The following is a 24,088-nucleotide window of genomic DNA, read 5'->3' as shown; positions in this document are numbered from 1 at the left end:
ATTCACATTTCTTACAGGAAAGTACCTAACTATAAATCGTGCCGAATTTTGCACATTATGACGCCAGTTACTATCTGTCTATGCGGAGTTGACTGTCTTAGATGGTGACCAATTTAAATGGTCCAATAGTTAGTACCTTTTTAACTCCAACTAGATAAAGGTGATGATGCCCAGTGTAGATGTGGACACACACACCGTGGACAATCAATACCGGCATGTGAGTAACCAGTACCTCTAGATTTCTCTGAATTGATAACTTACTTAAAACTGTCTTAATTAACTTTAAGTGTGACTGAATCATAAATGTGATATTTTAAATAGCTAATTGAACACTGGTATGTATGACTCTCATACCAAAGGTCGAATTAGAAGGCTTCACCTGAATGCCGAAATTAACTGCCCTCACTTATGGAATTAGAAATGTACGTTTATTCTCTCCCGTCTCCCTTTATTCCAATGCTCCCACCTCAGCTATTTGATCAGGACTTTAACTTAAATGGAACGTATTAGCTATATGTCTTTTGTTATAAATATATATTGAACATTGGAAGGTATCGTGCCTTTTGAGAGTTGATATACATTTCAGTACTGAAACACTGATAGACCCTGCTATCGTCTTCACTAATAAAATTGCAAGTTTGCATGACATGACTTTTAGTTACATATTCACATGTACTACAAATATGACCAGAAAATTAATGTTGTCTTTGTTCTTTGAGACACTGATATGTGCATTGTGTCACAATGTGTACATTTGGATATTAACCCACTAGATCGCCTTAACTCGGGCTCTAATTCAAAGTAATTCTGAAGTTTGACTATAACTATTGCTGAACACATAATCTAATATATTACCCTTTGGCAAACTTAGAAATGTTGTAAGAACAAATGTGCAAAATTGCCCTTCAGGTGGTTGGGTAGATTTTGCACCACGGCTATTATCTCCCACGGTATATGGTATTTCTAGCATGGAGACGTAGGGCACGAATGAATCTTAATGCCAGGCTCACGGCTAAGAAAACCTTTCCCATGACCTCCAACGTTTTTGATTCCCTGTTGAGAGATGACATGTCAAATGACCCCGAGTCTGTTTAGTAAATGAAGATGTATGCACTACTAGACTCTTCGGTGAAGGATGGGTAGTAGGTTAGTCCGGGTCTCGCTGGCCTATATTGACACATGATAAGCCTGTTAACTGATGGAGCAGATGTCGGCCTGTCCCAGGCTGCTTCATGGGCTCCATAACAGAATCATTAAATAGAGGAAGTGCTTGGGCTACCCCAGAAGCAGTCTGCAAAATCTCAGTCAAAACTGTTGACATGGCCTCCACCATAGGATGTGGCCATTCCAGCACTTCAGCCACCTGTCTCAGAACCGTATTAAATGAGGCCATCTCTGGGGGTGCTGGTCCCTAAGAACACTCCAAGTCCACTTCCAGTGATGTCTCCACACAACTGGCATTCTGTAATGCCAAGTAATCAGCAGTGTCTGAGGAGGGAGTACGTTGACTGCCTTGCTACTGTTGTCATCATTATGGGCATCTGAGAAAGCCTTTCTGTTAGAGTGTTGCACAAATAAAGCTCCATGCTTTACTCTGAAAACTGGCTTTTGATGTGCCTCATTTTGTGAGAATGAAATCCCCTTCCAGGTGTTTTTATTACTTTGCCTTGTGTGTGCCTCCGTGTGGGAGTGCGGCATTTTGTATTATTTGGGAGGGTGAAGCAATACACACGGGCACCTCAACACCCAATTTGCACTGTGGAAAAAGGCCAGTTGAGGAAGTCCACGCTGGTGCAATTAGAGGTGGGGCAAGAACTGGCTCCACCAACCTTTATCCATCCTGCAAACACCTCCCACAAGCAGTGTTGGAAAGGAGGGGGATCGTGCTTGATGTGGGGTTTGGCACCTATTTCTGTCCAGACCTGGGCTCAGGTCGACCCACGGAAACATGCTGAATTTGTCCTGGGCAAAAGGAACAAATGATGGACGGAATGCTGAGCAATGCAAACATTCATTCCCAGTCACAAAGATCTGGGTTTACACCGAAACAGGTCCCAGGATGCTTGATTCCGGTCCAGGGAGGACCCGGCTGGGCAGTTAGGGCATGATTGTTGTCATGAGGAACAGGGTCATGACTGATTTGTAGATGGCTTGGTCCAAACTGGGGTGGTGTAGTGAGCAAAAGAACAATGGATTTAACCTAGCTCTCTTGCCTGGGTTGAATCGTTGATTCATTCAGCATTCCGTCCATCATTTGTTGCTGCATCACTTTTCGCCTTAAGATGGATGGGTATGCCCAGACGTGGGTCCCTTGGTTGCTGTGCCACTGGCACATAGGGCAGGTTTAAAGGATTATCAGCCATCTTTTTGTTTGTGTATAATACTGGGTGGCAAATGTCTGCAGCATTACACCAAGATGCTAAAGCAATGGAAGAAAACAAAGGTGCAGAGCAGGTTATTATGTCACAAGTACTTAAGAGAAACTAGGATTTGGAGGCAAGTTTTTAAGTTTGTTCAACTCCCTAAGTAAGAGATGTGCTTACACTGTAAGAATGCAAGTTTTATATGTCTGTATTAGCGATTACACAAATATTGGTGCAAATGGCACCGACTATTGTATTGAATTCTTTTATAGTTCTAGTCATCCTAGTGTAAGGTGTCTGGGCGCTTTACATCCCAAACAGAGTCACAATAAATTCATCACATTTGTAAATCAATGTACAGAAAATGTTAAATCAGGCAAATGAGGGTAATGTATACAAGTATGAATGATATTTGATTCCTACGCCTTATAAGTTATAAGGTTTAGGAATCAAATATCATTCATACTTGTATACATTATATGCAATGAGTAAACGGTTAGTAGAAAAAGAAAGTCAGGATATAAGACATAACAAAATGATTGTGGTTGTCTGTATTAATAAGATTTTATTACTTCCCACAGGAAACCTTCTTTGCAATCTTGGAGTATCAACAGATTGAGAAAAAAACAATAAGGATCTAAACCCATGACTTACAGTTTGCATGAAGCTCCTTGATTCTCGTACATTTAGCACTGTGCTATATTATAAGCCTTGCAACTGATGAACTAGAAGTAACAAACTTATCTCAGTGTCAAAAGCAGTAGCCCACTTACCTATCTAAATAAAAAGCAAATATGTGATCTGCATGTTACATGATGTGCTTGCTTTGCAAGCACATTAACCCTGTAAGATATTTTATAATGCAGCCTCTTTGTGACCAATTAAGTAACCTGGAAGAGATTTACTGTCACATATGTCCTTGTTGGCAATTTCTTTGCAGCAGATGTTTTTTTAAATAAATGTTTAACATGACTGTCAGCCTCTGCTTTCAAGCTCTGTCCCTTGTGACCCCACCCCCTTTTCTCTGCCACACCCTGACCTCCAATCTATGGGTCGCCAGAGTACATTTTTTCAAGTCCCAGCACTGCCCACAAGTAAATGCTACCACATTTCCCAGGTTTTAGAGATCTATTTTTCTAATACTGGTGCCAGTGGAGCACAAAAGTCAAGAGAGAGTCTGAATCTTTCGTTTCCTTTTCCACAAAAATTGCAATATATGAAACGTCTGAATTTTCTCTAACATCTCCAAAACTAGATTCTATATTTTGTTTCTTCAAAATTGACCCTGCTGACAGTGTCCCACAGGAGTCATTACCCACTGGGTTTTCAAGTGCGTATTGGTGTATCGGCATCGAGAGAGAGCATGCAAGAATACTCAGTGAATTAAATGCTCATCCCTGGCATCTGCTGTGACCTGCAGATCACAACTATAATTCCCAGCAAGGCCAACTCCAGCTTTCATCCTTCAAAAGTTGGTGAATGGGGTAGTGATAAAGTAGGTGATAGTAACATTTAATATTTACAGTACATCATAGAGAGTAGATATTGGTATGAAGTGCTACATAAGACTTGTTTTTATTACATGAGTATTTTGAGAGGCAGAGGTATATGTCTGCTATATGCTTGTGATCAGTGTGTGTACAAACATGGCAAAATTGAATTCTTGCTTGTCAGTATGATTGGTACTGTGTGTGTTCAAGCTTAACATATATGGCACATGTATGCCAGTCTGTTTCGGGTGTGTGTGTGTATACATACATATATACATGGCAAGCTGGTGCACTAGCATTTGGCTTCAGACATGGTTCCATGATTGGGCTCCTGTCCTCACCTACACAATGAAGGGTCTCTGCGGAGTGCCGGAATCCACTGTCACATATGCATCTGTAAGATCCTTCCGTATTCAGGCACTGCCCCCCGGCACAACTGGATTCAACTGAGCACTCATCAACATCTGTGGAAAGAAGGGGAACCAACAATGGGGAGTGAGTGGGGATGGAGAGAAAGAGAGGGAGAGAAGACAGGACTGAGACATGAACAAGTTATGGATCTACTTCTACATTTCTGCACCATAGGCATCTTCCTTAAATCTTCAAATCCTGCGGGCTCGGCTACAAGTGACGGAACCTCTGCATCAGTAATTTTGCACCAGGAATTGGCAATAGCATCGGGATTGATGATTGCGGGGACTGTGACCATTGGCTTCTGGTGTGACTCCATTAAACAGCCTCTTAAAGGTTGCCCTCTGCTCTCAGGAGGCCTAGATTCAAAAAGCGGTGAAATATTCCTACAGTGTAAAAGGAATTTCCATCATTTATATAAAAAAACTCTAAAGAAGTAATGTGCTATAGTGCAACCAAATGGCCCTGTGGTGTGAGCAGAGGGAGCTTTTAAAACACTAGTAGGCCAATGTCAGGCTCGTTCGTACCTAAATTAGGTACACCTAGAGGAATAATTGACCCGAGGGAATGTCTGTTTTGAATGGCACAATATAGAATGAAATATTGAAATAAGAACTACTTGTGTGAAATGAGACATACGGGCAGGACATTTGTAGGTCTGTGCAGGTGATGAACTTAAAGATATGCTTTAGTGTTTCATTCACTGTGACGTTATACAGCTTGGCAAAAGATGGCATCTAAAACCTTGTGGACACGTCAAAGAGCATTCAGGATAATTATAAGGCTACTGATAGGAGCGTGGAAGACAGCAATGGGCCCGAGCACAGCCGTGGCTTGATAATGCTTTATGCCAGTGATTCATATGGTGGCCATGGAGAAAACGTGGAAGTGGGCAGTGGGGACTTGTTATGATTTTAAGTCGTGTTGTAGGGTGGTATGTTCCATGAGCTTTCCTGGGGATTGCTGAAGCATGGTGGTTCTACTGTAGTCTGTTACCAGGCAATGTCAGGCCTAGACAGGCTATAATAAATTAAACCTATTGAGTGCAGTGCAGCGAAGGGTGAGTAATGTCTGTGTGAGTGCAGGTTGAGCAGTGTGCCTGTGTGAGTCCAGGGTGAGTGATGTGGATGGGTAAATGCAGGCTTAGTGATGTGTCAGGGAAGGGTGAGCAATGGGTCTATGAGTGCAGGGTGAGTAGTGTGCCTATGTGAATGCAGGGAGAGTGATGTATCTGTGCAAGTGCAAAGAGACTTGTCTGGTTACTCACAGAGATGTGTTTGCCAAGTCACCTTTTTCTCAAATTTGCTTGAGAATGCACCATTTGCCCACTCTTTTTTCAACATTTTCTCGGGGAACCCCTTATAGGTGGTTCGGGCTCGCTTGACTGCCACAGTACAGTGATTACGCCTCACCACTTTCAAATGTCACCAGCCACCACTGTGCGGGGTACAGACTTACCAAGCCATTATGAGTTTTGATCTCGTAAATGAGGGCCTGTATACCGAGGGACACAATTTTTTAAAAATAATGTCGGTCCGGCTTCCCCACGTACATTTTGCAGAATTACGAGAACACTGGGAATCGGGCCCTGAGTATTTATTTCTGCACAGATGTGGAATCCCGAAACACTTTTTAAGGAGATAGAAGTAACTCTCTTCAGTCAGGCTTGTCCTAACATTTTGTGGAGCCTGGGTCCCCAGCTTCTTCCGGGGCTCCTCTCTGGTTTTCCAGTAGCACAAACATCTTGTTCAGTATAGAATGTACATTTGAAGGTTACTCTATCATATGGCGCCACATAGTCACAGATGATACTGTCTGCCTGTTCTTTCATTGTCATACCCAGGGCTCTAAGTGGGATGAAGAAACTGGGGCGGTCTCATAAAGGGGCGTGGCCAATGTAATTAAAGGCGTGGCTTAAACCACATAAGCTCAAAATCTGTGCTTAGCATAGTGTGCGCCCCACTCGTATATTGCTGTTTTTGTCATTGCATCCAGATATATAATACAACAAGTAACATCATACCTGCAACAAATCAGGACTATTGGCTTTGTCAATGGTTGTTTGTTGCATAAGATAAATAAGCAGCAACTATTGCTTGTTATATAGAATATTGAAAAAAGTTTCCACTTGAAGCCCTTGTGACACCTCACCATGTTGCTGCTCCTGCGTTTCAAAAAGAAAACGGAAATCCAGAGAGAAAATGATTCACTTTAAAGGATTTCCCTTCCCCTAGAACGCTCACCTGGTCAGAAGATTATTTTGAATATTACTATGATCTGGAAACTAGTCTAAAACCATGGGATCAATTGCTTCTTTTTAGCCAAAGTTTCCAGATCTTCGTACAATAGTCTTGCATAGCACTTTCCTTCCATATCCAGTAGCACTATCATTCTATAGTTTGTGGGCGAGGATCTACTTCCCTTCTTATGTAGGGGTCCCAAAATCAAGCCCATCCAGCTATCAGGGACTGTGCCCGAGGTGTAGCATTATGAGTACAGAGAAATTAAGAGGCGCGTCCAGAGGCTTCAATCAGATTTAAAAAGGGACACAGGAAGACCGCTTTGGTCTGATGCACCACCTGCCCTCATTTTCCTTAATGCTTTTCCCACATTTATTTTACACAGCCAGATATTGTAATTGGGGGGAGGTGTCTGTATTATACTCACTGCCATCACTCCTGTTAATTCGTCCATCACATCAGATGGACCCCAGTTTTGTAACTCATTTTGATCCATGGTGGTACTCTCACTCGATTGACCGTTGTATTCTGCTGCCTGCTCCCCATGCTTATCACACCTTCCATTTACTGACACTGGCAGAATTAATTAACACAGAGGTTGTGTGTAGTAAAGTTGCTTTATGTGGGCAGACCATTGTTTTGGGGAGATGTTCCATCCCCTTGGATTCTAAGTTTGAGAAAGCCGATTTACTAAGCCCCAACATTTCGTTGAGTACTTTCTTTTGAGTGCATCATAAAGCTTAGCACAGGTGAGCTCCTCAATGAACAAGTTACTTACCTTCGGTAACGATATATCTGTAAGAAAGATAGAACTAGTTACTTACCTGTACACTATGGTTCTCCAGTATTATCTTTCATAGATTCACATGCTTGTATCTTCCCTGTCGTCATGGTGGGAGTCTCCCGGTGAATGATAACCATAGCAGTAGAAGGAAGCCATAGAGTAGTGAAACCACTAGGTAACCTCTCCTCCTCATTATGTGGCCCAAATTGCAGCCAATCAGCAGCCAGCACCAGCCTACACCATTCCCAGCAGAGCCACCATACCTCAGATTGCCTACCGCCCAAGAGTGAGCTATGCAGGAAACCAGAGATAAAAAAGGTGGTCTACCTAATGGAAACAGGGAGGCGGGCAGGCGCATGTGAATCTATGAAAGATAATACTGGAGAACCATAGTGTACAGGTAAGTAACTAGTTCTTTCTCCAGTATTCAATCTTTCATAGATTCACATGCTTGTATCAGAGTAGATAGCAGTCCTTGTAGTTAGAGCGTTTCTAGGCTAGACCCCTTTCTTTTCTCGGGGCTGTGTGCCATAAATTCCTTTCGGAAAAAAGAACTCATTACAAATTAAAAGGTACTAAACATCAAACTTTGCTATTTCAGATATTAGCATAAAGGGAAAAAAACACTTTATATAGACAAAAACAGTAGAATAAAATTCATAAACATGTACCTTATTTAAAGAGATGTCGCAGAACTGCCTGTCCCACTGCCGCATCTGCTTTCCATTCCGTGTCCAGACAGTAATGTTTGGTGAATGTATGAACATTCGACCAAGTCGCTGCTCTGCATATGTCTGGAAGGGGTACTCCTGCTAGCAATGCAGAAGACATCGCCATCTTCCGTGTATCATGGGCACGGACTTTCATGTCGAGAGGCCTTCCTGCTTTCTCTTGACAAAAAACAATGGCGGATGCAAGCCATCTGGAGATGGAGGAACGTGAAAGGGCCAGACCTTTTCTGGGCCCCGAGTAGGAGACAAACAGTTGGTTTGATTTGCGAAAGCTTTTAGTCTTTTCAATGTAGAACTTTAGGCATCTGCCAATGTCTAAAGTATGCAGAGCTTTTTCAGCCGCTGTAGAAGGATTTTTAAAATATGTAGGCAGGATCACTGGTTCATTTAGATGAAAAGACGAAGGTATTTTAGGCACACATTTCGGATTAGTCCTTAGCATCACCTTATCTGGCCTGAATTGTATGAAGGGATCCTGTATAGAAAAAGCTTGGATCTCGCTGACCCTTCTGGCCGATGTGAGCGCCAGCAGTAATGCTACTTTCCATGACAGGAATTGCAGTTCAGCTTTGTGGATCGGCTCGAACGGAGCTTTCATAAGTTGTGACAAGACTGTGTTAAGTTGCCATGTGGGTGGAGGACGCTTAATTGGAGGAAACCTTCTGAATAGTCCTCTTAAGAACTCCTTGATTAGTCTGTTAGACCACAGAGATGGACATTGTAGGAGAGTAGGGTCTGCAATCCTATGATCACCCAGATTTTTGCTTTTTGCTGCACTGGTTTACGACTTTCCCTGGCTGTGGGCCTGCTAATCAGACCCACAGCCTAGCTGTTCTCTCTATCCAAATTGTACTCAGGTACTGAATTGGCACTGGGCCCTCTCCAAGTCCCTGTACCCAGGGCTGAGGTGTACCCAGAAGTCTCCCAGGGGCTGAAGCATGTATTATGCCACCCCTGGGCTGACTAACTAAACTGACACAACTGGCTGCACGACAGCTGGGGCAAGGTGGTGTACTCACCCTTTGCTTTAGATATAGTATACCTATATCTAACCCTAAAATGGACACACAGATCTCCTATCAGTCACTCCTATGGCAGGCCTTAACAATCCTGAAGGCAGAGTGCTTGGAATCGTGTGAGATGGTGCTCTGGCATGAGCTGAGCCTGTCTGCGGCTTTCGGGATCCATCCCTTAGCCGTTTCCATGATATCGCATACCATATACTCTTAAGTGCATTATAATCCTCGCGGTTATATGCCAACTCTGGTATCGCTTTATCAAAACATGTCGAGTAAGGTGTCATACGAATTGGAATACTAACCCCTCGCCAATTCTGGCGACGGGGTTAGCATTCCACCCTTCTAGAGGGACACGACATGTATGTAACCCCTAACCCCAGTTAAAGTCAAACAGAGCCTCAGCTCCACAAAATGGATGCTGCCACCGAGACACAAGTCTGCCCTCCTGCTGCTGGGAGTCCTCCCAGAGCAGGAGATAAGGACAAAGGGTTTCCTGCCAGGGGCGGTGCCAGCACCGTCCCAGACAGGGTTTTGTGTATTGTAGGTAGGCAGGGCTTTAGAGGAAGGTGACTGCACGTGGCACCCCGGTGCTCACTGTGCATAGGCTGGTTGGAACCAGTTCCAGGGTCACTCCAGACCCTGTGCTGGGAAAAAAAGCCCGCCAAGGAAGTGGGTGTAACCACCCCCCTCCTAGTCCCACCCCTAGGGCAGGACTTAGTCGCGTGCCAGCCCCTTTTTACAGGATAAAGGTAGGAACTGGCCCCCTTCCAAATCAGATCATCTTTGAATCCTGAAACTACTTTCCACGAAAGGAACTCAAGACTTCTTCCTAAGATTTCTCCCTTGTGACTAAGGAGTAGTCACCCTGCATCCGCAGGCACCATCTTAAGAACACTGCGGTCTGCTGCAAGTCTCTCCTCCGGATCAAGACTGCCCAGCTCGACGAGAACCGGCTTCCCTGGCACCTCTGACCTCTACCTGCATCATCAGTCACGCTGAGATTCGTGGGTGTGACGAGACCTCGAGGGACCGGCCATCTTCAAGACTGCACGACTTCTTTCCAGCAAGCCCGCCGAGTAATTTCCTGGTGAGTGCTTTGGGGTCCGAGAAGCCCCGACCCTGAGCAGCTCCAGCACCGAAGTGCAGCCTCCCAGCATCTCCACGATCTGCGTGGGGCCCTTCTGCTGCTCACCGCGTTGTTTGGCTACTAGCCCGCTGGCTTGTGGCCTTCTGAACGACGCCCGACGACATTTCTGCTGCTGGTCTGGTTGCTCCAGGCTGGCCCTTGCCCCCTTCCAAAAGAGGAGCACCCCGGACCCTCCTGGTCCACTCAAGACGCCATTTTGAGTCCACCGCGTGGGCTTGAATTAGCCAAGGCTTGTTGCCCAATCCTGGGTAACTTCGACGCCGACAGCTTCATCCATCGTGGGACAGCTCGCCTCTCCATCCTGGTCGCCGACAACGCCTCCTGGTCCGTGAGATCTGCAGAGCCAGCGTCGCCCACTCACCTAGTCGAGGTGACTTCGCCCGGTGCCATCCTGGTGCCCACTTAATCACTGGCTAGTGATTCAAGAACTTGGTCCCCTCTGCTTTCAGGTTTCTTCTTCCTCGATCCAGGCTTGGATCCAACGAACTTTCTTCACTGGTCGCCTGCCAGCAACTTCCTTCTTCCAGGCTCCTGGTCCGGCAACGAGATCCCCGACGTCTTTTCAGACCTATGCAGCTGCAGCCCCTGGGCTAGGTAACTTCGGCACTTCGGTGTCCCAGCATAGCCTCACTATCCTAGGGTCAGGATCCACTGTCGTTTTCTTCCTACCAGGTCGGGTTCGCCCGTGAACACTAACTTTGCCTTTACTAGCTCCCATAGACTTTGTCCCGCATCCCGCGTGAGAGTGCACACTCTGCACCCGAGTCCCCTAGGTCTCCTAGAAGTAATCTAATGATTCTATAGTCAAGTCCTAGCGATTCCAAAGCCTATTAGTACTGTACTTACCTGCTAGTAATTTCGCATTCCACTTTTTAAGTATATGGTTTTTCGTGCCCCTCGGGCATTTGTGTATAACGTGCTAACTTAAGTATTTTCATAAGAGTTTTGTTGTGTGCTTAGCACCCTGTCCTCATAAAGAGTACAGGGTTGTTGTGATTCTAATAAATACACTGTTTATTTTCATAACACTTGTGTGGTGTCCTTTCACTGGGTGTTCAAGGGGTAATGTGATGGTAAAACAGCTGGCTTAACACGCCCTCTAGAGTCTTAGCCTTAGACTGCTCGTATCCATGCTACTAGGATAGCTGGTCTATAAGGTTGACTTACAACCAATCATCAATAAGGGTTGTTTGGACTGATATATAGTGATCACTAGAATAGTGAACACTGCACATCAGGCCAACTTCTCACATTGGTGAGCAGCGGTTGGGATTTGAGCTTGCTGTTGTTTTACCACACATGCCCTAAGAATATCTTGTGAAAGATCACATAAGTACTAAAGGTACATATAACTTAGCTTAGAATACTCTGAGTTCTACTGAACCAGCTGTTGTAGCTCCTAGGGCCTAGCACACCCTAAACTACAACTCTAGCAAGGGATCAGTAGGCAAACATATAGTGTAGGTAAGTGCACCACTTACACCTCACTAGAAAAGCATGTCTACCCAGGGAGATTCTACTGAGACTCCCCTGGTCAGTGTTGACCCTCCACAGGTCACTTCAAGATATGCAGCTCTCAGTTTCCAGGAGATGAGACAGATCTGTGTCTCCAGAAAACTGAAGCAGGGGTCTAACCCCACCATTCCCTTTCTGATAGGTCTCTTAGAGACATATGATGCCAGAAAGCTTTCTCAGTTACATGAGAACATGCCAGCCTTAGAGGGAACCTCTGGGGATCCAGACCTCCCCAACACTGCTACTGCAGTTGAGGAGGAGGAGGATCAGGAGGAACTCTCTGGGGATGAGGTAGACAAAGGTCTTGAGGTAGTCAGAAGGCTAACTAGGACCAACTTAGACTTACTTGGGCTAGGATCTGGGGGACCCCCAGTACTAACCCGAAGTGGGCCTAACCTTGGAGTTAGGAGAGATAGATCTCTTTCTAGGGACTCCAATAGATCTCTGCACTCTAATGCCTCTTCTCAGGGGAGAAGGAATCCTCCACAGAGGAGATTTACTTCCCCTCAGAGAAAAGAGCATGAAGCTAGAATGAGACAAGCTGAACTGAGGATTGAAAGGGAAGAACTTGCCCTGGCCAAAGAGAAGCTTGCCTTTGCTAGAGAGCAGCAGATGAGTGGGCTAGCTCCCACTGGTGGCAGCAATCTCCCAAGAGATAGAGAGAAGGGTTTAGATACTAAACACCTGACTAAGATAGTGCCCCCCTTTAAGCAAGGGGATGATATCCAGAAATGGATGGCTGCTCTGGAGAGGGCCTGCACTGTGCAGTGCATTCCCCAGAGTCAGTGGGCAGCTATACTGTGGCTCTCCTTTGATGGTAAAGGTAGAGATAAGCTCCTCACTACAAGAGTAGAGGATGCTAACAATTACCAGGTCCTGAAGAATACACTGGTTGATGGGTTCGGTTTAACCACTGAGCAGTACAGGTTGCTTTTCAGAGACACCCAGAAAACTCAGTCTCAGGACTGGTCTGACTTTGTGGATTGTGCCACTAAGGCTTTGGAGGGCTGGTTGCTGGGTAGCAAGGTTACAGATTACACAGGATTGTATAATCTAATGATGAGAGAACAAATTTTAAACAATTGTCAAAACCAGTTGTTGCACCAGCACCTTGTTGATTCAGATCTGACCTCTCCCCAAGAATTGGGAAAGAAGGCAGACAAATGGGTCAGGACAAGGATCAAGCAGAACCAGAACCAGAACCAGGGTGGTCAGAAGAAAGCAGACCAGAAGGGTAATGTTAAGAATGAGCAAAATGACCAGAAGTCTTCACCAGGTCCCCAACAAACCAAAGAGGGTGGGGGTCAGGCTTCCCAGAAGAAGAAGACTCAAGAAGGCCAGTCAAAAAGGTGGTGCCAGTACTGTAAAAGTAAATCTCACTGGTTTAGTGAGTGCACCAAAAGAGGAGGACAAACTCCTGCCACTACAGCCCTTAAGGCAACTGCACCCCCTAGTACAGTCAGTAGTGGTAGTGTACCTCCCAAGGCATTAGTTGGGTTAACCTTGGGAACTGAGGGGTCTGACAACTTAGTTGGCACACTCACTCAGGCTGTCCTTGTCTGTACAGGGGATATGGATATGTCCCCTGAAATAAGTCCCAATACTTTGGGCAAATACAGGCAGACACCTTTGATAAATGGCAAAATGGCTCAGGCCTATAGGGACACTTGTGCCAGTGTCACCATGGTGACACCTAACTTTGTGGACCCTGGACAGATCATGCCAGGTACTGATTTCCTGGTGACCAATGCCAGCAATGTCACTACTAGTCATAGTGTGGCAATTGTGGCTTTCTCCTGGGGTGGAGTGAAGGGACAAAAGAAAGTTGTAGTCAGTTCAGACCTCCCAGTTGATTGTTTGTTGGGCAATGATTTGGAGTCATCACAATGGTCAGAAGTGGAGCAGAGGACTCACATGGAGATGTTAGGCTTGCCAGCACATGTGCTTGCTGTGACTAGGTCACAGGCCAGGAAATGCCCCACTGAACAGGTGCTGGATCCTGAAATTATGGACCAGACACCTTCCAAGAAGAAGAGCAGTAAGGGTAAGGCTTTGCCTTCCCCCTTACCCCAGGTTGAGGATCAAGTCTCTGAGGAGGCTGATCTGAGAGAACTGAGGAAAACTGAGCCTAAAGAGCTTGAACTTGATCAAGTTGAGTTTCTGGGCTCAGGGGGACCCTCCAGAGCAGACCTGGGGAAGCAACAGTTGAGCTGCCCTTCCCTTGAACCCCTCAGACAGCAGGCTGCTGCTGAGGCTGCAGGGAATGCCACAGGTGCCCACAGGGTATACTGGGAAGATGGACTCCTGTACTCTGAGTCAAGAGACCCCAAGCCTGGTGCAACCAGGAGGCTGGTCATCCCCTTGTCTCTGAGAGGTTTCCTTCTCACCTTGGCCCATGAAATTCCCCTTGCAGGTCATTTAGGTCAGACAAAGACTTGGGACAGGCTTGTCTCACACTTTCACTGGCCCCATATGAATGAGAATACCAAGGAGTTTTGTCGCTCCTGTGTCACTTGCCAAGCCAGTGGTAAGTCAGGTGGCACAACAAAGGCCCCCCTCATACCACTACCTGTGGTGGGGGTTCCCTTTGAAAGAGTGGGGATTGACATTGTTGGTCCAATGGAACCCCAGACAGCATCAGGGCACAAGTTTATACTGGTGGTGGTGGACCATGCCACCAGGTATCCTGAAGCTATTCCCCTGAGGACCACCACAGCTCCTGTGGTGGCAAGAGCCCTAGTTGGAGTGTTCTCCAGAGTGGGTTTTCCAAAGGAGGTCGTTTCTGACAGAGGTACAAACTTCATGTCAGGATATCTGACTGCCATGTGGAAAGAGTGTGGTGTGAACTACAAGTTCACCACACCCTATCATCCACAATGCAATGGGCTTGTTGAGAGATTCAACAGGACCCTCAAAGGGATGATTCATGGACTACCTGAAACTCTTAGGAGAAGATGGGATGTCCTGATCCCCTGCCTCTTGTTTGCTTACAGAGAGGTCCCACAGAAGGGGGTTGGCTACAGCCCTTTTGAGCTTCTGTATGGGCATCCTGTGAGAGGACCCCTGTGTTTGGTGAAGGAAGGATGGGAGAGACCTCTCAAAAAGCCTGCAACCAACATAGTGGACTATGTACTTGGTCTCCGCTCCAGGATGGCTGAGTACATGGAAAAGGCATCTAAAAACCTTGAGGCCAGCCAGGAACTTCAAAAAGCTTGGCATGACCAAAAGGCTGTTCTGACTGTGTACCAGCCAGGACAGAAGGTGTGGGGGCTGGAGCCAGTGGCCCCAGCAGCTCTGAAAGACAAATGGTCTGGGCCCCACACCATCATTGAGCAAAAGGGAGAGGTTACCTACTTGGTGGACCTTGGAACTCCCAGGAGCCCTCTCAGAGTGCTCCATGTTAACAGGCTCAAGGCATATGTTGACAGGAAGGACATGAGCTTGCTCATGGCCACAGATGAGGGACAGGAGGAAGAGAGTGACCCTCTCCCAGACCTGCTCACTCAGAATCCTGATGATGGATCAGTTGATGGTGTTGTCTTTTGTGGCAGCCTCTCTGAACATCAGCAACAGGATTGCAGGCAAGTTCTGCAATCCTTCAGACATATGTTCTCTCTGACACCCAGCCAAACTGATTGGTGTACCCATGATGTTGACACTGGAGACAGTCTGCCTGTCAAGAGTAAAATCTACAGACAGCCTGATCATGTTAGAGACTGCATCAAAACTGAAGTGCAGAAAATTTTGGAGTTGGGAGTCATTGAGCCCTCAGATAGCCCTTGGGCTAGCCCAGTAGTTCTAGTGCCAAAGCCTCACACCCAGGGTGGTAAGAAAGAGATGAGGTTTTGCGTAGACTACAGAGGCCTCAATGCAGTCACTAAGACTGATGCCCACCCCATACCAAGAGCAGATGAACTTATAGATAAATTGGCTTCTGCCAACTTCTTAAGTACATTTGATTTGACAGCTGGGTATTGGCAAATCAGGTTAGCTGAGGAGGCCAAACCCAAGACAGCATTTTCTACCCCTGGAGGGCATTATCAATTTGTGGTAATGCCCTTTGGACTGAAAAATGCCCCTGCCACCTTCCAAAGGTTGGTGAATCAAGTCCTCACTGGGCTGGATGACTTCTGTGCAGCATATCTAGATGATATTGCTGTCTTTAGCTCCACCTGGGAGGATCACCTGGTCCACCTGAGGAAAGTGTTAGAGGCCCTGCAAAAGGCAGGCCTCACTATCAAGGCCACAAAGTGCCAGATAGGGCAGACACAGGTTGTGTACCTGGGCCACCTTGTGGGTGGAGGCCAGGTTCAGCCACTGGAGAGTAAGATACAGGCCATCAAGGACTGGACTCCTCCAATCACCCAGACTCAGGTTCGAGCTTTCTTGGGCCTGACTGGGTACTATAGGAAGTTTGTCAGAAATTATGGGTCCATAGTGACCCCTCTTAATGACCTGACAAGCAAAAAGATGCCAAAGAAAGTTCAGTGGACAGCAAGCTGTCAGAAAGCATTCAATGACCTAAAGCAGGCCATGTGCACAGCACCTATCCTAAAGAGTCCAGATTACTCCAAGCCATTCATTGTCCAAACAGATGCTTCTGAGTTGGGTGTGGGGGCTGTTCTGTCTCAACTGAATTTTGATGGTAATGATCAGCCTATTGCTTTCATTAGTAGGAGGTTGACACCCAGAGAGAAAAATTGGTCAGCTATTGAGAGGGAGGCCTTTGCTGTGGTCTGGGCCCTGAAGAAGCTGAGGGCCTACTTGTTTGGCACTCACTTCACCATTCAGACAGACCATAAGCCCCTCTTGTGGCTAAATCAGATGAAGGGTGAAAACCCCAAACTGCTTAGGTGGTCCATTTCCCTACAGGGGATGGATTTTACAGTGGAGCATAGACCTGGTACTGATCACAGCAATGCTGATGGGCTCTCCAGGTATTTCCACTTAGAGCAAGAAGACTCACCTGGTCAAGGTTAGTTTATTGTCCCAAAGTTTGGGGGGGGGTCATGTAGGAGAGTAGGGTCTGCAATCCTATGATCACCCAGATTTTTGCTTTTTGCTGCACTGGTTTACGACTTTCCCTGGCTGTGGGCCTGCTAATCAGACCCACAGCCTAGCTGTTCTCTCTATCCAAATTGTACTCAGGTACTGAATTGGCACTGGGCCCTCTCCAAGTCCCTGTACCCAGGGCTGAGGTGTACCCAGAAGTCTCCCAGGGGCTGAAGCATGTATTATGCCACCCCTGGGCTGACTAACTAAACTGACACAACTGGCTGCACGACAGCTGGGGCAAGGTGGTGTACTCACCCTTTGCTTTAGATATAGTATACCTATATCTAACCCTAAAATGGACACACAGATCTCCTATCAGTCACTCCTATGGCAGGCCTTAACAATCCTGAAGGCAGAGTGCTTGGAATCGTGTGAGATGGTGCTCTGGCATGAGCTGAGCCTGTCTGCGGCTTTCGGGATCCATCCCTTAGCCGTTTCCATGATATCGCATACCATATACTCTTAAGTGCATTATAATCCTCGCGGTTATATGCCAACTCTGGTATCGCTTTATCAAAACATGTCGAGTAAGGTGTCATACGAATTGGAATACTAACCCCTCGCCAATTCTGGCGACGGGGTTAGCATTCCACCCTTCTAGAGGGACACGACATGTATGTAACCCCTAACCCCGGTTAAAGTCAAACAGAGCCTCAGCTCCACAAAATGGATGCTGCCACCGAGACACAAGTCTGCCCTCCTGCTGCTGGGAGTCCTCCCAGAGCAGGAGATAAGGACAAAGGGTTTCCTGCCAGGGGCGGTGCCAGCACCGTCCCAGACAGGGTTTTGTGTATTGTAGGTAGGCAGGGCTTTAGAGGAAGGTGACTGCACGTGGCACCCCGGTGCTCACTGTGCATAGGCTGGTTGGAACCAGTTCCAGGGTCACTCCAGACCCTGTGCTGGGGAAAAGCCCGCCAAGGAAGTGGGTGTAACCACCCCCCTCCTAGTCCCACCCCTAGGGCAGGACTTAGTCGCGTGCCAGCCCCTTTTTACAGGATAAAGGTAGGAACTGGCCCCCTTCCAAATCAGATCATCTTTGAATCCTGAAACTACTTTCCACGAAAGGAACTCAAGACTTCTTCCTAAGATTTCTCCCTTGTGACTAAGGAGTAGTCACCCTGCATCCGCAGGCACCATCTTAAGAACACTGCGGTCTGCTGCAAGTCTCTCCTCCGGATCAAGACTGCCCAGCTCGACGAGAACCGGCTTCCCTGGCACCTCTGACCTCTACCTGCATCATCAGTCACGCTGAGATTCGTGGGTGTGACGAGACCTCGAGGGACCGGCCATCTTCAAGACTGCACGACTTCTTTCCAGCAAGCCCGCCGAGTAATTTCCTGGTGAGTGCTTTGGGGTCCGAGAAGCCCCGACCCTGAGCAGCTCCAGCACCGAAGTGCAGCCTCCCAGCATCTCCACGATCTGCGTGGGGCCCTTCTGCTTTTTGCTGCTCACCGCGTTGTTTGGCTACTAGCCCGCTGGCTTGTGGCCTTCTGAACGACGCCCGACGACATTTCTGCTGCTGGTCTGGTTGCTCCAGGCTGGCCCTTGCCCCCTTCCAAAAGAGGAGCACCCCGGACCCTCCTGGTCCACTCAAGATGCCATTTTGAGTCCACCGCGTGGGCTTGAATTAGCCAAGGCTTGTTGCCCAATCCTGGGTAACTTCGACGCCGACAGCTTCATCCATCGTGGGACAGCTCGCCTCTCCATCCTGGTCGCCGACAACGCCTCCTGGTCCGTGAGATCTGCAGAGCCAGCGTCGCCCACTCACCTAGTCGAGGTGACTTCGCCCGGTGCCATCCTGGTGCCCACTTAATCACTGGCTAGTGATTCAAGAACTTGGTCCCCTCTGCTTTCAGGTTTCTTCTTCCTCGATCCAGGCTTGGATCCAACGAACTTTCTTCACTGGTCGCCTGCCAGCAACTTCCTTCTTCCAGGCTCCTGGTCCGGCAACGAGATCCCCGACGTCTTTTCAGACCTATGCAGCTGCAGCCCCTGGGCTAGGTAACTTCGGCACTTCGGTGTCCCAGCATAGCCTCACTATCCTAGGGTCAGGATCCACTGTCGTTTTCTTCCTACCAGGTCGGGTTCGCCCGTGAACACTAACTTTGCCTTTACTAGCTCCCATAGACTTTGTCCCGCATCCCGCGTGAGAGTGCACACTCTGCACCCGAGTCCCCTAGGTCTCCTAGAAGTAATCTAATGATTCTATAGTCAAGTCCTAGCGATTCCAAAGCCTATTAGTACTGTACTTACCTGCTAGTAATTTCGCATTCCACTTTTTAAGTATATGGTTTTTCGTGCCCCTCGGGCATTTGTGTATAACGTGCTAACTTAAGTATTTTCATAAGAGTTTTGTTGTGTGCTTAGCACCCTGTCCTCATAAAGAGTACAGGGTTGTTGTGATTCTAATAAATACACTGTTTATTTTCATAACACTTGTGTGGTGTCCTTTCACTGGGTGTTCAAGGGGTAATGTGATGGTAAAACAGCTGGCTTAACACGCCCTCTAGAGTCTTAGCCTTAGACTGCTCGTATCCATGCTACTAGGATAGCTGGTCTATAAGGTTGACTTACAACCAATCATCAATAAGGGTTGTTTGGACTGATATATAGTGATCACTAGAATAGTGAACACTGCACATCAGGCCAACTTCTCACAGACATCCTGGAGATCTTCTGTATCTAGATATTGCTGCTAAATGGACTTTAATAGATGAGTGCGCAAGCCCTGATCTGGCTAAATGCAGCAAGTAAGAAAGAATTTGCTCAGGAGAAGACGTCAAAGGATGCACTGTATGAGCAAGGCACCAAATACAGAATCGTTTCCATTTAGCAGAATATGTCTTGTTGATAGACAGCGCTGCGGAACTTTGCAATATTTCACGACATTCCGGAGTGATATCTAATGACTGAAATTCGTGCTCAAAAGGTTCCAAGCCGACAATTTTAGAGATGTCAATTGCGGATGAAGTACTTGGCCTCTGTTCATGGAAATCAAATCCCTGGTCGTTGGGAGCTGAATTCTTGGCTCCACCGACAGTTGAAGAAGCTCCGTATACCAAAACTGCCTCGGCCAGGCTGGGGCTATCAGTATTATTTGGCAAGGTTCTGATCTCATTTTCCTCAGTAATCTGGGAATTAGGGGAAAAGGAGGGAAGGCATAAGCAAACATCCCTGTCCATCGGAGGTGAAGAGCATTCCGTCTCGAACCCTGTTGGGGGAACCTGCTGGCATAATGTCTGCACTTTTTGTTGCTCCGAGTTGCAAACAGGTCCAGACTTGGCTTGCCCCACGCATTGAAAATCTGATTCAGCTGGACTTGACATAGTTCCCACTCATGGCAAATGTCGGATGACCTGCTTAACAGATCCGCTTTTATGTTGTCTACCCCTGGAACATGTTCCACTTGCAGCGTTATGTTCTGACACAATAGCCATATCCAGATCCTTTGTGCCTGAATCAACAGGGGTTTTGATCTCGTTCCACCCTGCTTGCGCAGGTAAAACATTGTTGTTGTGCTGTCCGTACGCACTAAGACCGAAGAACCTTGGATCCTGGGAAGGAAGGCCTGAAGGCCCAGGAAGACGGCTTTCAATTCCAAGAGATTGATGTGAAGTTTTGTCTCTTGAGGAGACCAAAGGCCTTGAAATTCCAGGTCTTGTAGAGGTGCCCCCCAACCTCGTAATGAAGCATCTGATGTCATGACGTAGCTTGGAGATTGAGGTTCGAATACCAGGCCCTTTGTTAGATTGCTCCTGATACCCCACCATGACATTGCACGTTTGATCTGATGGGTTATGACCAGCTTGTCGTCGAAGGAACCTAGGGCTTGGACCCATTGTTTGTCCAGGGCTTCTTGCAGCGGTCTCATCTCTAAACGGCAATTGGGAATCAATGGGATGCAAGAGGACATCATTCCCAGTAATGACTTGAATATTCTGATGGAAGTGGACTTTTTTGTTGCCGGAGATGCAGTCAGATTCAAGATTTTTGTTACCCGTTCTTCTGATGGGTAAGCTTTCATTTCCTGTGTTTTCAAGATTGCTCCTAGGAATTGTAGAGTACAAGTCGGGAGAAAAAATGATTTTTCTTTGTTTATCCGAAGGCCTAATCTTTGGAAGAGATCCGTGCACATCCGTAGAGATCTCTGTGTTGCCTGGAATGATGGTCCTTTTATTAACCAGTCGTCCAGGTATGGGAAAACCTGGAGACTTTGCTGCCTTAAATGCGCCGCTATTGGAGCCATGCATTTTGTGAATACTCTGGGGGCAGACTTCAGGCCGAAAGGCAAAACTCTGAACTGGTAATGGCGCCCCGCCACCATAAATCGCAGATACTTCTTGTGTTTTTTGTGTATCGGAATGTGGAAGTATGCATCCAACAGGTCTAGAGAGACCATGTGGTCTCCCTTGCGGAGTAGTAGAAGAATTTCCTGTAAGGACAGCATACGGAAAGAAATTTTCTTTATGTATGTGTTCAGATCTCTGAGGTCCAGCACCTGCCTCCATTTTGATGATTGCTTTTTCCTTATAAGGAAGAAGTGTGAGTAAAAACCTGTTCCTCGCTGGTCTGATGGGACCTCCTCTATCGCTCCTTTCAGTATGAGTGATAAGATCTCTGCTTTGAGAGCTGCTATATGTTGATGAACTCTGCAGAGAGGTGGACGATTTGGAGGCCTTTGTGAGAATTCCAGGGTGTGACCCTGTGTAATGATGTCTAATACCCATCTGTCCGATGTTATGGACTGCCAATGCGAGAGAAACTGAGAGAGGTAGTGGAACTGGTCGATCTGAAGCGGAATTGGAGGCGCCTGAGAAACATCACTGTCTGCGACCAGAATCTTGCTTCCCTCTGGCAGCGGACTTTTTTCTTCCTTGTTGTTGGAAGGAAGTGTTCGAGGACCGGTATTGCTGGTTGGAGGAGTACTGACGGTAACCCTGTTGGTTGTAAGGTTGTTAACGATTAGATTGGAAAGAGGAACGTTGCTGCTGAAAACGTCCTCTGGATCCTCGGCCACGAAAGGACTGATAACGACCTTGCTGTAAAGATCCCAAGGATCTAGCAGTATCCGTATCTGCTTTTATCCCCTGTAAAGCCTCATCGATCTGCTTACCGAAGAGGCTTTCGCCCTCGAATGGCATGTCCAAGATTTTAGACTGGACCTCCGGACGAAAGGATGTAGCTTTGAGCCATCCTTGCCTCCGTAGGGTTACTGCCCCAGCCATCTGGCGGAAAGCTATAGACGCTATGTCCATTGCAACGTCTATGGACCCCGATGCTGCTCTGGCTCCATCCTGCAGGATGGTAGTCGCCTCCTCTTTCTTGTCCTCCGGAAGATGCGACAGGAATGGTGCGATGTCAGACCACATCTGTCTATTGAACCGGCTCAGAAGGGCCATTGCGTTGGTAGCTTTGATGGAGGCTGCTGCCATGACTGCAAAACGTTTACCTATGCCGTCCATCTTTTTGCCCTCCTTATCAGGAGGCGCCACACATGTAGCAATAGGGTTCTTGGAGCGCTTCTGCGCTGCTTGAGTCGCAACCGAGTCCGGTCGAGGATGACCAATAAGACATGCTGGAGCCGTCTCTACAGCGCGATACTTTTTGTCCAGCTTGGGTACGGATGCTGGGACTGAGGCTGGAGTCTTCATCAGTTTGAGTCCTTCATCCCAGATATGGTCAATAATAGGAATGGCTCTTACCGACTTCCTGGAGGACTCCTTGAAATCATAAAGGAAACATTCGCTTTCCTTGATCGGCATATCAAGCTTAAATCTTTTAGCCGCTTTTCCCATCAAATCGTGAAAACTGGCTATGTCTTCTGGAGGAGAGCTTGATTGAGGCAAAGGTGACACCGGGGACGTTGGAGCAATATAATGGTCCCATTCATCTCCAACCCCCTCATCCTGAGGAAGTTCCCCTTCCTCTTCTTGATCGTCCTGATTGGAATCATTTAAGTCATCCCGAATAGTAACAACATTTTGGACCTCCGTCCGAGGAAGAGGAGGCGGCGGTTGAGCCGGGGCTGTCTCCTTTGCAGGCTGAGAGGCTTTTTCAGCGGCCGCAGAAGCATTATCTTCCGGAAAGCGACGATAATAGCTATCAATCATGCTTCTTAGGTCTGATATTAAAGAAGTAGGCACCGACATGGCCTCTTCCCGCACAGGCGTATCCACCTCCTCTTCATCATCATAGTGGTAGGCCTGGTGAAATGATTCGTATCTCATCTGGCCTTTGACCGGCCGATCCGTAAAAGAGAAGTGCTCCTGGGCCTCCTGGTGGTCTTCCTCCTCGGAATCCTGATGTTTAATATGGAGTTGCGAAGGACTGTAAGAAACACCAAAGGATCCTTCCTCCTCTGATTCCTGGCAATCCAGAATGGTAGAGGGCAGTAAAGGTGAAATCTTCGGCGTGGAAAACTCCCCTTTTTTGCTCGTCAACGCTCCCGTCGACGGAGCAATCCTCTTAATGGAAATATATGTAGAAGTTATCTTGGTTGGAGATGGCATCGTCAACGATTTTTTCATCGTCGACGGGACCTTCGACGGGACCGTCGATGGGGCTGTCGAAGGAACAATCATCCGCATCGTCGACGGGATACTCGTCGACGAAGATCTTGCCGTGGACGAAGGTCTGGCACTCACCGTCGACGGAGTCATCGTCATCGACGAAGCTGTCGTCGTCGAGATTGTCATCATCGTCGTCGTCGACGAGATGGTCGTCGTCGAAGTCGTCGACGGCCTTGTCGGCGGTCTGACTGGAATATCGGTAGATTTCGTCAACGGAAGTGACGACGGAGCCTTCTTTTCTGTGGAAGGCTTGAGAGGAGTTGGAGGGAGTGAAGCAGAAGGTTCACCTTCCTTATATTTTCCTGCTTTTTGTTTCCTCACATCTCCCTTTTCCTCAGAGGACCCTCTTTTTAATTTCTTAGAGGTGTGTCCCTTGGCTTCTCCCTCAGACTCCGAGTCATGAGTTTTCCTTTTCTGAAGCCATAATAAGTGGCGCGCTTCTCTATCCTTCAGTGTTTTGGCAGAGAAGGTGTGGCAATACTTGCAGTCCTTAGGAATATGCTTAGGGTACAAACAGTACAAGCACTCCTTGTGAGGATCCTCAGAAAACAGCCTGGCCTTGCCACAGGACCTGCAAGCTCTGAAAAGACTCTTCTGGGAGCTTTCAGACATCTTGAATGAAATGGAGCTTGATAATAAAAGAACAGTACCTGTCTTCCAACTGTGAAAGGTCAAAAGTTCAGTGAAGAGAGAATAAACTGCCATTACCAAGACAGGGTCTGGGCTCACTGGCAATAAGGACAAGCCTCACAATCCAATAACTA

At 47.2% G+C, this 24,088-nt stretch overlaps 1 protein-coding gene across 2 annotated transcripts in view; it reads right to left on the bottom strand.

Moving 5' to 3' along the window:
• LTBP2 (latent transforming growth factor beta binding protein 2) overlaps positions 1–24,088 on the bottom strand; it is a 1,439,407-nt gene that overhangs the window by 300,804 nt on the left and 1,114,515 nt on the right. For both annotated transcript variants that reach the window (XM_078659886.1, XM_078659885.1), the window contains one exon: positions 4,195–4,317. In XM_078659886.1, coding sequence (XP_078516012.1) covers positions 4,195–4,317 — 123 coding nt within the window. The remainder of the gene's footprint in view (positions 1–4,194; positions 4,318–24,088) is intronic.

Source organism: Lissotriton helveticus, chromosome 9 (genome assembly GCF_964261635.1).
Source record: "Lissotriton helveticus chromosome 9, aLisHel1.1, whole genome shotgun sequence".
Classification (NCBI taxonomy): Eukaryota; Metazoa; Chordata; class Amphibia; order Caudata; family Salamandridae; genus Lissotriton; species Lissotriton helveticus.
The sequence above is the reverse complement of the archived record's forward strand: the minus strand, read 5'-3'. Positions and strand labels throughout refer to the sequence as shown.